The sequence below is a fragment of the Salvelinus alpinus genome, chromosome 19, assembly GCF_045679555.1.
Source record: "Salvelinus alpinus chromosome 19, SLU_Salpinus.1, whole genome shotgun sequence".
In the NCBI taxonomy this organism is placed as follows: Eukaryota; Metazoa; Chordata; class Actinopteri; order Salmoniformes; family Salmonidae; genus Salvelinus; species Salvelinus alpinus.
The window spans coordinates 39,286,331-39,300,123 of NC_092104.1; the positions used below are offsets into that span (position 1 = coordinate 39,286,331).

The following is a 13,793-nucleotide window of genomic DNA, read 5'->3' on the forward strand; positions in this document are numbered from 1 at the left end:
GATAGTGGTAACAAAAAACACAACACACATAGGATCTTATACAATAATGTATTGGATGATGGCTTGATACATATGTGAATGAAAGACACTTCGCATATTTGTATCCATTCTTTAACAGCTTCCAATGCCTTGAAACATGAGATGATCTGTTTTAACAGGTTATGACATTTCTTTTGACTAGAGAGGTGGGGCCAGAGGCTAAGATATTTAAGAGGTCTACTCTTGTTAGCTCACTTTTGGAACATCAGAGCACATATTGTTAAACAACATTTGAAATCCCTTTATGATCAAAACCAAATCTCATAGACGGTAAATCACTAATACAATCATATTCTTGCCGACCCAAGTATTCTAGCACTTTACACCTTTTAGTGACAGAGGTCAATTTAAAAAAGATGCAAAGCTTTGCTTTTCCCCTTACCAGTTTAAACAAAGCCCTGTGTCAATCAAATCACAGTCTAGTGAAAAATGGCAGAATAATCATGATGCTTGACAAAAACGAATTTCTAAATGTCTGCTTTTTACTTAGGGATTTGGGGTAGAATTCCCCAAATTATTCACATATTAAACCTGTCCCATGAATACTACAAAGAGTCAACTCAGTCAGTTGAATATAATTTCACACACTCTCTACAACAACATTTAACCAGTGGGTAATGGGTAAAGGTTTACACCTCCACATTGTCTGTCACCAAAACTGCCAATTGCAACATGCATGGAATTCACCAGTGTAAAAAGGGAGAAGTGCCGAGTCAATGTCAATGTGCCAGAACAATAATACAAAACAAAGTATATTCCCTTTCCAAGTGACCAATATAAAATTGCATGCAAAATTCAAACAATGAAATGAGGTTTATGTGAAGAGGTAAGTATCCATAAGGGTCAGTGTAAATCCATTCAATTTTCCTCCATTTATTATACTGAACAGAAATATAAATACAACATGCAACAATTTCAAATATTTTACTGAGTTACAGTTCATAAGAGGAAATCAGTCAATTTAAATAAATTCATTAGGCCCTAATCTATGGATTTCACATGACTGGGAATACAGATATGCATCTGTTGGTCACAGATACCTGAAAAGAAATGGGCCTCAGAATCTCGTCACGGTATATCTGTGCATCAAAATTGCCATCAATAAATGTAATTGTGTTCGTTGTCTGTATGCTTATGCCTGCTCATACCATAACCCCACCGCCACCATGGGGCACTCTGTTCACACCGTTGACATCAGCAAACCGCTCGTCCACATGACGCCATACACGTGGTTTGCGGTTGTGAGGCCTGGTTGGACGTACTGCCAAATTCTCTAAAACGATGTTGGAGGCGGCTTATGGTGGGCATTCCTGCAGTCAGCATGCCAATTGAAAGCTCCCTCAAAACTTGAGACATCTGTGGCATTGTGTTGTGTGACAAAACCGCACTTTTTCGAGTGGCTTTTTATTGTCCCCAGCACAAGGTGCACCTGTGTAATGATCATGCTGTTTAATCAGCTTCTTGATATGCCACACCTGTCAGGTGGATGGATTATCTTGGTAAAGGAGAGATGCTCACTAATAGGGATGTACAAATGATTTGTGCACAACGTTTGAGAGAAATAAGCTTTTTGTGCGTATGGAACATTTCTGTGATCTTTTATTTCAGCTCATGAAACATGGGACCAACACTTTACATGTTGTGTTTATATTTTTGTTCAGTGTAGTACATTTTTCTCTGTAAGACAATGATATCTCATACAAGAAAAGTTACTTCTAAGTACTCCCATATACAGTATCACTGAGACAGAAAATTAGGTGTTAAAACAAAGGAAAGTTCGTCATAGTTTAATATGGGATTTCCAAATTCCCCTATTTCATCCTTAGAGGTATATAATGTCAAGCACATATACATTATCTGCTCAGCAAGTACGGAAGAGTCAATTCTGTCAGGATGTCAGCAATTTTATAATTATTCCTCCCCCCATTTGCTTCACAAAAACCATTCGATTAAATTACCTACTTCTGAACATTGTCATTGTACCAACGAATTACAAAATAGTCTGCCATTGTTCTCAAAAACCAACCACTAGTTTTCCATGTGCATTCCCATAATCCCATATAACATATGGCAGAAGAACCATCCTGTCTTCTGTTAACTTCTGATATTATATTAATTCATTATTGTATTGACCAGTGATGAGAGTGACTGGTTCAGTAAAGCTTTAAGAAGCAAGACTACCCTGAGAGAAGGTCGAAATCATGGGCAAGCTTGCCAGACCAGAACTGGCTCATATGGGATTGGTTAATAGATCTGTACACTCCATTTCAATATAGCCAGCACATTTTGTTCAAGAACATATGATATCATTTTCAGTAAATGTGTAATATTTATATATCTATACATACAATCCAAATCCTCTGAACTAGTAAGACATGTGCAAGTGTTTACTACCGAATTCAACAATACAGTAAAGGCAAAGACTTGTGGACACCAAAAGTTTGGATAATTTCGATATTGGAACTTTTCATGAATCCTCACAATTATTAATATCTAAGTGCTGTAAGTAGTTCATACACAAGGTATTGAATATCTATTAAAATCGTTCAGAGTACCAAACAGAAGCAAAATATAGAAGATATTAACAAACTGCAAGCATGACAAAACTCATACTACAGACACAATACAGTAGTGGCCAGCGGCAAGCATAATATGAAATAATTGATTTAATTTTGTGTCATAGAATGTACTTTCAAACCGAATTCAATATACCGGTAGTAGAATTTTGACGAGGTCATATTGTATCATGTTCTTTCCATCAGGACTCGTATCCATGCTTACAGATTCTTATTCCAGTCAGATAGAGGCAAACAAGAGAGAAACTTGTGGGTGCTCTATAGCGTATTGTGTCTTTCTACAGTATGTTATCATCAAAGAATCAAACCAGAGATGTTTGAATGACTCAAGACTGTGTTAGCCCACTGAACTAAACGCTAGGTGTTGCACACAGTAAGCCTAAACCAGAGCTAAAGTAAACATTACATTCTCGGGCACTAATTTATCTAACAGTCAATTTCCCTTGCACTCACAAGTGCACAGATACAATACAGTATATATACAAAAGTATGTGGATACCCCTTCAAATTAGTGGATTCGGCTATTTCAGCCACACCCATTGCTGACAGGTATATAAAATCGAGCACACCACCATGCAATCTCCATAGACAAACATTGGTAGTAGAATGGCTTTACTGAAGAGCTCAGTGACTTTCAATGTGGACCTGTTATAGGATACCACCTTTCCAACAAGTCAGTTTGTCAAATTTCTGCCCTGCTAGAGCTGCCTCGGTCAACTGTAAGTGCTGTTATTGTGAAGTGGAAACGTCTAGGAGCAACAACGGCTCAGCCGTGAAGTGGTAGGTCACACAAGCTCACAGAACAGGACTGGCGAGTGCTGAAGCGTGTAAAAATTGTCTGTCTTCGGTTGCAACACTCACTTCCGAGTTCCAAACTGCCTCTGGAAGCAATATCAGCACAAGAACTGTTCGTCTGGAGCTTCATGTAATGGGTTTCCATGGCCGAGCAACCGCACACAAGCCTAAGATCACCATTCGCAATGCCAAGCATTGGCTGGAGAGTTCAAAAGCTCGCCACCATTGGACTCTGGAGCAGTGGAAACACGTTCTCTGGAGTGATGAACCACACTTCACCATCTGGCAGTCCGACGGACGAATCTAGGTTTGGCGGATGCAAGGAGAATGCTACATACCCGAATGCATAGTGCCAACTGTAAAGTTTGGTGGAGGAGGAATAATGGTCTGGGGCTGTTTTTCATGGTTCTGGCTAGGCCCGGAAATCTTAACGCTACAGCATACAATGACATTCTAGACGATTGTGTGCTTCCAACTTTGTGGCAACAGTTTGGGGAAGGCCCTTTCCTGTTTCAGCATGACAATGCCCCTGTGCATAGAGCGAGGTCCATACAGAAATGGTTTGTCGAGATCGGTGTGGAAGAACTTGACTGGCCTGCACAGAGCTCTGACCTCCACCTCATCCAACACCTTTGGGATAAATTGGAACGCCGACTGCGAGCCAGGCCTAATCGCCCAACATCAGTGCCCAACCTCACTCATGCTCTTTTGGCTGAATGGAAGCAAGTCCCCGCAGCAATGTTCCAACATCTAGTGGAAAGCCTTCCCAGAAGAGTGGAGGCTGTTATAGCAGCAAAGGGGGGACCAACTCCATATAAATGCCCATGATTTTGGAAAGAGATGTTCTATGAGCAGGTGTCCACATACTTTTGGTTATGTAGTGTATTTCAACTGAGGGAGTAATGCATTACCTCTCTGGAAGGGCACAATAAACACGACTGCAGGAGGAACAGCATGAAAGCCCGTGAGAGGACAGAAGGACGATGGATCAAGCGAGAAAAGGAGGATGAAGTCTTTTGTTATCCAAGAGCAGGGGTTCTCAATGTGGTATTAAATAATGTCAATATTTGCCTGTGACTCCTCACTAGTAGATTCTCAGGTTCCATTGCTGTCTGAGACATAATTCAAACATATCTTAATCAATTTATTCAAACGGTGGGAGGATCATAGAGGTTAAAGGATCATAGAGGTAAGTCTGAAATAAATCATGTAAACTGTGCTCATGTGTAGTGAGTTTCACTTACTGACAAGTGCACAAGGGTTCAAAACTGTAAACCTCCAGGATTATATAACAAACAAAAAAGATTCTACTCATTAGATTTTACATTTCCTTTTTTTCTTATTTTTCACAGATTTCTTTTCACAAATTTTTGCTCCAGTATATCACAGGTGACTAACTATAGAGGATAACAGGGTCAGTTGAATACCATGATACATCTGGTTCAGAAGGCTATTGCAGACAATTCTACAACATGTACAACCACACTTTACACATTTGTGTTACAAATGTTTCAAAACATATCACCAAGAAACTAAGTACATAGGAGATGTTGAATATTTAGAGTCTTAAAGGACTATCCCTTAGTCAGTAGTACAATTTCACGTAACTTGACTTAAACTGTCCCGTTTTACAGACAAAATCGGAAAAATTGCTATAAAAAAATTAGCAAATTTGGTCAGTGTCTCTTTTTATATAATTATAGTGCTTTTGATGGCTTAAGACAGGGTCTTTTTTAATCTCACCCAGTGGCAATCTACACAACTTCAGTGTACATTTCATGACACCATAGCTGCAAAAGTCTTCACGTCAGAGTCCATTAAGTAAAACAACAGCTAGTGCTGTTACATATATTTCAAAGTAGTATCCATTATCAAAAAAAACTAAAACACATTTATAAATATTTTTTCTTTTCTAAAAGCCCTCTAAGGGAATTTGTCTGTAAGTTTAGCTCTGGTTTCCCCTGCTGTCCTACAGGGTATTTATTCAGTATGATCAGACAGGGAGGACAGGCCTTCAGGAGCCAGGCTCCACTTCATGTGTTCCTGAAGCTTCTCTTTGAGAGTCTCCCATGTCTGGTGTGAGTCAGCAGAACTGAGGAAATGTGGAGGAAGAGAGGGGCCTAAAACTCCCACTCCAGGGTCTCCTCCCGGTTAGCCGCTCTCTCCAGCCTGTGGATGATGTTGTTGAGGTTGGCAATTTTCTCGGTGCGTCTCTGAACGCTCCTGTTGGGCTTAGGGCTCTGGATGGGAGGCATGGGGTTAGGGTCCAGGCTGTGGTTGGTGCTTGTCGTGGGTGGGTTGGGCAGGGATGGGGAGATGGGTGCAGAGGAAGATGAGACAGGGGAGACGGACATCATGAGGCCGGGCGAGGAGGCAGCGGAGGGGGAGTTGAGTGAGACCTCCAGGCTGCTGCGGCAGGGCTCAGACGAGGCCTTGAAGCTGACCGGGTCCACAGGAGACTTGCTGGAGTCGTCAACCTCGTGCCTGGACTGGCTGGTTCTCTGGGGACCATCTAGGGAGAGCGCCTCCTGGAAGAGCCCCTGAGCCTGGCTGCTCATACCCTCTTCCTGCCTCAGGCTCTGAGGATAGTGTGGAGCCAGGTGGAGCTCTCGGCAGCCACCCATCAGGTCCTCATGCTCCGTTTTCAACTGAGGGAACTGGACACCCATAGAGAAACACTGGATCTTAGGCTGTTTGATGTAGCCGTTCCTCTCCTCCTCCTCTCCCTCATCCTCCCGCTCACTGGTCTCCTGTTTGACATGAGGCAGTGGTGTGTTGGCGCTGAGGGGGCGGACGGGGTGGGGGGTGCGTCCAGCTGGGTGCAGCAGCCTCCTCTCATCTCCGTCTGAGATGGGGCTCTGTATGGCCGAGGGAGAGTAGCGGTGGTGTTCTGTGTCTGTGTCGTTGTCCTGGAGACCCTCCATGAGGACCTCCCGTCGCATCCTGGACCTGCTTAGAAAAACACAACAATCAAACTAACAGTTTGAAGGAGTCGTGTACCTTATTTATTCAATGTAATTATTCTAGTCCCTCTAGGGGTAGGGATCTGATGCCATGTCTGACCTGTAGTTGTGGAACCAGTTGATGACGGTATTGGTTTTGAGGTTGAGCTGGCAGGCCAGCATCTCAATGGTGTGCTGGGAGGGGTATGGCTCCAGGAGGTAGGCCTTCCTCAGAGCCTCCTTCTCCTCAGCCCCCAGCACCACCCTGGGCTTCTTCACCTGACTGTAGGGACACAGGTCTATTGAGGCCAGAGCTGGGCTCACACACTCAGAGCGGGCACTGGGAGAGTCACTGTCTGAGCCGGTACTCAGCAGCCCATACCGCCTCTTCAGGTAGGCTGAGAGGACAACACAGAGAGAGAGAGAGAGATGTATAGAATTCAATGACAAAGCATGGCATAACACTAATCAATCCATCACACAGTATAGCTGCTGTACATACTGTGCATTCGGAAAGTATTCAGACTCCTTGACTTTTCCACATTTTGTTAGGTTACAGACTTATTCTAAAATATATGAAATCGTTTTTCCCCCTCATCAATCTACACACAATACCCCATAATGACAAAGCAAAAACAGGTTTTTAGAAATTTGTGCAAATGTATTAAATAAATAATCGAAATATCACATTTACATAAGTATTCAGACCCTTTACTGAGTACTTTGTTGAAGCACCTTTGGCAGTGAGTCTTCTTGGGTATTATTCTACACGCTTGGCACACCTGTAGTTGGGGATTTTCTCCCATTCTTCTCTGCAGATCCATTCAAGTTCTGTCAGGTTGGATGGGGAACGTCGCTGCTCAGCTATTTTCAGGTCTATCAAGAGATATTCGATCGGGTTCAAGTCCGGGCTCTGGCTGGGACACCCAAGGACATTCAGAGACTTGTCCAAAAGCCACTCCTGCGTTGTCTTGGCTGTGTGCTTAGGGTCGTTGTCCTGTTGGAAGTTGAACCTTGGCCTCAGTCTGAGGTCCTGAGCGCTCTGGAGCATGTTTTCATCAAGGATCTCTCCGTTCATCTTTCCCTCAATCCGGACTAGTCTCCCAGTCCCTGCCTCTGAAAAACATCCCCACAGCATGATGCTGCCACCACCATGCTTCACCGTAGGGATGGTGCCAGGTTTCTGCCAGACATGACGCTTGGCATTCAGGTCAAAGAGTTCAATCTTGGTTTCATCAGACCAGAGAATCTTGTCTGGTCTGAGAGTCTTTTAGGTGCCTTTTGGCAAACTCCAAGCTGTCTGTCATGTGCCTTTAAATGAGGAGTGGCTTCCATCTGGCCACTCTACCATAAAGGCCTGATTGGTGGAGTGCTGCAGAGATGGTTTTCCTTCTGGAATGTTCTCCCTTCACCACAGAGGAACTCTGGAGCTCTGTCAGAGTGACCATTGGGTTCTTGGTCACCTCCCTGACCAAGGCCCTTCTCCCCCGATTGCTTAGTTTGGCCGGGCGGACAGCTCTAGGAAGAGTCTTGCAATTTAAGAATGATGGAGGCCACTGTTTTCGTGGGGACCTTCAATGCTGCACAAATGTTTTGGTACCCTTCCCCAGATCTGTGCCTCAACACAATTCTGCCTCGAACCTCTACGGACAATTCCTTCGACCTCATGGCTTGGTTTTTGCTCTGACATGCACTGTCAACTGTGGGACCTTATATAGACAGGTGTGTGCCTTTCCAAATCATGCCCAATCAATTTAATTTACCACAGGTGGACTCCAATCAAGTTGTAGAAACAACTCAAGGATGATCAATGGAAACAGGATGCACCTGAGCTCAATTTCGAGTCTCATAGCAAAGGGTCTGAATACTTATGTAAATAAGGTATTTCTGTTTGAATTTTTATACATTTGCAAAAATGTTAAAAAAAACTGTTTTCGCTTTGTCATTATGGGGTATTGTGTGTAGATTGATGAGGGGGGAAAATTATGTCATCCATTTTAGAATAAGGCTGTAAGATAACAAAATGTTGAAAAAGGGAAGGGGTCTGAACACTTTCCGAATGCACTGTACATCTATTGGTACATCCACACAGTGCTCTACTGTATGACTGGCTAAATGCAAATACACATACTGCTAACATGCAAACCCTGATAACAGAGCATCATTTGCAGATAACATGCTGTAAATAGACCAACCTTTTGTTACAGGATTTTTGTGTTTAATGACTAAAATATGTATACATTTGACTTAGAATTATAACTAAACAGAATACTACTATATTACTGTAAGAATGAATCTTATTATAATCATAAATGTTGAATGTTATGTGTTCCTTGTTAGAAAGAATGGGTTTATCTTCAGACAGGCTAGAATGATGTCTCTACCCAGGGAGGGGAAAGACCTTGGGTTGGTTGTAGATAGTTTAACAGGTGGCATACAGTAATGAGAACTCGAACTGTATTGCCATTGTATCCGAGAGGAGGTTGGACATTAAAACCTATGACATCATCTTTATTATATAACCTGATGTAAAATGTATTATGATCAGTACTCTCGAGAATAAACGCTATTGATTGATTGATTTTAAGACTGGTTTCTGTCCATTTGGCTGATAATTATCTTACAAATTCTTATTTATGGGCAGAGTGTTTTAATTGAATTGGTTGATAAACATAGGAATGAAATTCCTTTAACACCTTTCTTCTCCATCTTCTTCATGTCCCTCAGCTTGTCAACGTTGTGCGGGTCGTTGAGCCACAGTTGCATGCGGACGAAAGGCTCCCTGCCTTTGAGGCTGAGTTTGTGCCAGGGCTTGGGCCTGGAGAGCAGGTCTGACACTGAGCCCTGGGTGAGGCCCAGTATACTCTCCCCAAACAGCCGCTGGCCTAGAGCACACAAACAAAAGTTTAATCTTAGGGCTAGGCACCTTTTTTCTCCACTTCCTGCCTGAATGACGTGCCCAAAGTAAACTGCCGTAGCTCAGGCCCTGAAGCCAGGATATGCATATAATTGGTACCATTGGAAAGAAAACACTACGAAGTTTGTAGAAATAATGAAGGAGAATATAACACAATATATATGATAGGAGAGAATCCAAAGAAAAAACAACCAGATTCATTTTTATGAGAGAGACCATCCTCTTAGAAATGCAAGAGAAAGGTCATATTGAAAATTAGCTCAATTCCTATGGCTTCCACAGGGTGTCAGCAGTCTATGTTCAAGGTTTCAGGCTTGTAACTTCAAAAACGAATAAGAAATTACTAAAACTGTTGAGGGACACAGTCTTGGAAATGTTTGCGCACGCCATGAAGACATTACGCACCTGCTAAAATCGGTTTCCTACTGAACATACTTCTTTCAGAAAAAAATATTATAGTTTGATTACATTTTAGGGTATCTGAGGAGTAAATAGAAACTTATTTTGACTTGTTGAATAAAGTTTAGGGGTAGATTTTCGCATTCCTTTCTCTGCAAGTTGAACGAGTGCATTACTCAAATCGATGGCGCCAACTAAACTGACATTTTGGGATATAAAGAAGGATTTTCCCTAACAAAACGACACCGCATGTTATAGCTGGGAACCTTTGGATGACAAATCAGAGGAAGATTTTCAAAAAGTAAGTGAATATTTAATTGTTATATGTGAATGTATGAAACCTGTGCTGGTGATAAAATATTTTGATGTGGGGCGCAGTCCTCAAACAATCGCATGGCATGTTTTTGCTGTAATAGCTACTGTAAATCAGACAGTGCAGTTAGATTAACAAGAATTTAAGCTTTCAGCCGATATAAGACACTTATATTTACCTAAATGTTTAAAATCCATAATATTTATGATTATTTATTTGAATTGCGCGCCCTCCAGTTTCACAGGAAGTTAACACACACATTGACAGACATACTGTATTCCAACCAGAGCACACATAAAGTAGGTCCGCTGGCCTAGTGGACACCACAACACATAACATTAACTCACCACAACATAAATCCCACACTCATTCCTAAAAGCCATATCCAGAGACAACAACTTACACTCACCTAGGTTGTTGTCTGTTAACACCTCCTTGACCTTCTTGGTGATGGCATATGTGTCCAGCTCTGAGGACATTGCCACCAGCTCCTGGATGCCCAGGGGGGTGTGGGGCTGGTGGAGGGACAGCAGGCTGGGGGTGGATTTCCCTCCTTCTGGGTGGGGGGGCATCAGGCCCAGGCCATCAGGCTGCTGGTTCTCTTTGCTGCTCTCCAGGGTAAGGCTGACGGGCTCCACCAATGGGCTGGGGTGGCTCTCCTCTGGGCTGGGGGGCGGGGAGGGCGACGACTGGGCCGTCACTGGGCTTTTATCTATGGGCGGTAGTCACAAAACATCAGAGGGTGAAATCATCAGTCAGAGCAACAGATAAAGAAGCAAAGAGACCTTCTCTATTCAGCTGATTAGCTAGAAAAGACACTCGTACTCTTATTGACCATAACTTATATGTATACAAAGTATTACTTGTATAAAATAAATAGGCCCAAGCTGCAGTGTGTGATGTGTAGCGGCCCACCTTGAGAGAGGCTTTGGCTGGGAAGCTGGGTGAGTGCTTGGCCCAGCTGGTCCAGCAGCCACAGCTGCATGCGGATGAAGGGTTCCCTGCCTTTCTGGGTCAGCTTGCTCCAGGGTTTGGGCCGAGACAGCATGTCACTCACACTGCCCTGAGACAGACCCAGCACCTGGGGAGAGGATACACAGGATAAACATCAAGTTATTCCTACTGAGCAAATGCAACAATTTCAGTGCAACAATCTGTTCGAGACATGACAAAATGCTGACTGGCACAGCTTCACTAAGGGCCCATTTTTAAGTGAATATCTACAACCACTAGAGGGCAGAAGCACACAATCTATAAGAATTGAAGAACAAGCTTTGATTACACATGCTCAAAATCAGTTTCATATTCACATGATACATCTTAATCATTTTTGGCTTAGAAAGAGGCCTCACAAATTACTTATTGAGACACATTAAGTTATCCAAAATATGTCAACCTTTTTAGAGGAAGCATGGAGTGAAGTGAACACAAACCTTTTCACCAAAGATCCTCTGACAGATGCCGTTCTTGGCCAGCTTCTCTTTGACCTGCCGGGTGAGTTCGATGGTGTCCACCTCACGGTACATGTACATCTCATACTGCTCCGGCGTCAGCGGCGGCACGGTGGGCTTCAGTGTGCGGGGGAGGTACGATGGGTAATAGGACAGGCCACGACCAGGGCCGGGTGACTCCCCACTCACTGACACGTCTGACTCCACTTTTACCTCCACAGACCGTACCATCCCCGAGCCAGTGTCCTCCTCGGCTGCAGACGCCTCCTCACTGTTGGGCAGACACTCTCCGTTCTCCAGCCGGGGCCAGGGCCGGGGCAGGGCCGAGGGGCCCGAAGACGAGGAGGAGGAGAGGGAGAGGGAGGGAGACACTGAGGTGAAGGGCCGAGAGCTGCCGCCCCCTACGCCGCCCACCATGCCTATGGGCCCCCGCTCCACAGACCAGTGCTGGTCGAAGTAAGTCCCCGCCTCACCGATCTCCGACTTGACTTTACGGATGATGTTCTGGACAAAGGCGGCGGGGGAGAGGACACTGAGGGGGGTCTGGGGGCTGCTGATGGGGTTGGCCATGCACACGGTCACCGTGCCCCCCTCCTCCTGTTTGATGAAGGTGGGTAAAGGCAGGACCTTGGAAGGCTCAGGGAGCCCCAGGCGCTCCACCTGGGGCCCAGCGCTGGTGGCAGAGGCCCTGCCACAGACATCCATCTCCATCAGGGCCTGCTGCTGTGCCTGCATCTCCCTCCTAGCCTGCTCCAGGATGTTCTTGATGGTGTCGTCTGAGCTGCCGCCCGCCCCATTACTGCTCAAGCCGGAGGGGCTGCCCAGGGACGATTTAATGTCACCTGCAGATCGTGCACGTACACACAAACACACACAAACCGTTACAGAGAACTCTACGAATACACACTCACAATGAAAATGAAAATTGCTCTCAAAATGTACAAACCAAAATAATTATAATCTAAAATGTGACCTGACCTAGCACAGTTGAATAAAGAGTAGATGCATAACCTGTTCCAGACACACCTCCTCTCTGGGACTGGATTTCCTTCTTGGCCTGCTCCAAGATATTCTTGATGGCGTCGTCTGACCCAGTTTCAGGAGTTCGGATGCGAGGAGTGATGCTCCCTACCACAGAGAGGGTAACAGAGAGTGAGAAAAGGAGGGGGGAGAGAGAGCGAGTGAGTGGGATGGCTGATCAGAGAGCAGTTCCAAGGCTTTGCTTTCGACTGGAAGATCAATGGCTGCCTTTGAGATGTTGGCATCTGAGGTTGCGGTATACGGCAAGCTCAACTTTCAAAAGCTCTGAAATCTGGGAAGAAAACAAAGTTTAAAAGTAACACAAGAAACATGGGAGAGGAAGCCACCTCTGTTCTCTTGGCCCTCGCATCCCTATGGGAGGGAAGCTTCCGCCTTGTCCAGTCCAAGCTCTTCTCTGTCCTGGCACCCCAATGGTGGAACCAGCCTCCCCCTGAAGCTAGGACAGCAGAGTATCTTAAATAATAATCCCACAGCCCCCCCCCCCCCCAGAGAACTAACACTCACACTTAACTTTTTTTCCAGCTTACTAGTTCTGACTTTGGTGATAGCTACTTTAGTGGAAAAATGTACTTACTATGACTGTGATATGTGGCTGTCTCACCTAGCTATCTGAAGATGAATGCACTAAAGTCGCTCTGGGTAAGAGTCTCTGCTAAATGACTAAAATGTCAAATGCAAATGAAGAAGTTAAAAGTGCAGCCCAGGGAGATTAAACGGTATAAATGCAGAGGCAAAGAAACTAAACCTCCAACCGTTCAAAACTCATCAGAGAGACAGAGTGGCCAACTCTGCTCTATCCCACAGCACTAATAAAATCCTCAAATAAAAATACTGCTACCGCAATACACAACCTTCTGCTTTAGCACATTAAATGCATGTACAGTAAATTAATGCCTGATATTATTTCATTTTACTCAGAGCACTTTACATAGAAACTCACCTCATCCACCACCAATGTGTAGCATCCACTTGGGTGATGCATGGCAACCATTTTTGTGGAGAGGTGGAGAGATGATATATGCCAATTAGGAATTAGGGGGATGATTAGGTGGCCATGATGGAATGGGGCCAGGTTGGGAATTTAGCCATGAGGGGTTAACACCCCTACTCTTTAGATGAGTGGCATTGGATTTTTAATGACCACAGAGAGTCAGGACACCCGTTTAACGTCCCATCCGAAAGACGGCACCCTACGCAGGGCAATGTCCCTTTCACTGCCCTGGGGCATTGGGATCACCTTAGACCAGAGGAAAGACTGCCCCTTACTGGTCTTCCAACACCACTTCCAGCAGCATCTGGTCTCCCATCCAGGGACCGCCC

The 13,793-nt window shown here is 44.4% G+C and overlaps 1 protein-coding gene and 1 long non-coding RNA gene across 7 annotated transcripts in view; one reads left to right on the top strand and one right to left on the bottom strand.

Annotated features, from left to right (window-relative positions):
* Positions 1-34: 34 nt before the first annotated feature.
* Positions 35-13,793, bottom strand: part of LOC139545920 (homeobox protein cut-like 2) — a 132,856-nt gene continuing 119,097 nt past the window's right edge. For 2 of the 6 annotated variants that reach the window (XM_071354155.1, XM_071354160.1), the window contains exons 16-22: positions 12,444-12,560; positions 11,415-12,274; positions 10,897-11,062; positions 10,391-10,693; positions 9,049-9,237; positions 6,474-6,750; positions 35-6,362 (exon numbers count right to left, since the gene is read on the bottom strand). In XM_071354155.1, coding sequence (XP_071210256.1) covers positions 5,531-6,362; positions 6,474-6,750; positions 9,049-9,237; positions 10,391-10,693; positions 10,897-11,062; positions 11,415-12,274; positions 12,444-12,560 — 2,744 coding nt within the window. In that variant the 3' untranslated portion in view covers positions 35-5,530. The remainder of the gene's footprint in view (positions 6,363-6,473; positions 6,751-9,048; positions 9,238-10,390; positions 10,694-10,896; positions 11,063-11,414; positions 12,275-12,443; positions 12,561-13,793) is intronic. The other 4 variants (XM_071354158.1, XM_071354159.1, XM_071354156.1 and 1 more) reach the window with 4 other exon arrangements.
* On the top strand, positions 9,541-13,360 carry LOC139545921 (uncharacterized). Its single transcript, XR_011669153.1, has 2 exons — positions 9,541-9,969; positions 11,654-13,360. It is a non-coding gene; the product is annotated as an uncharacterized lncRNA (long non-coding RNA).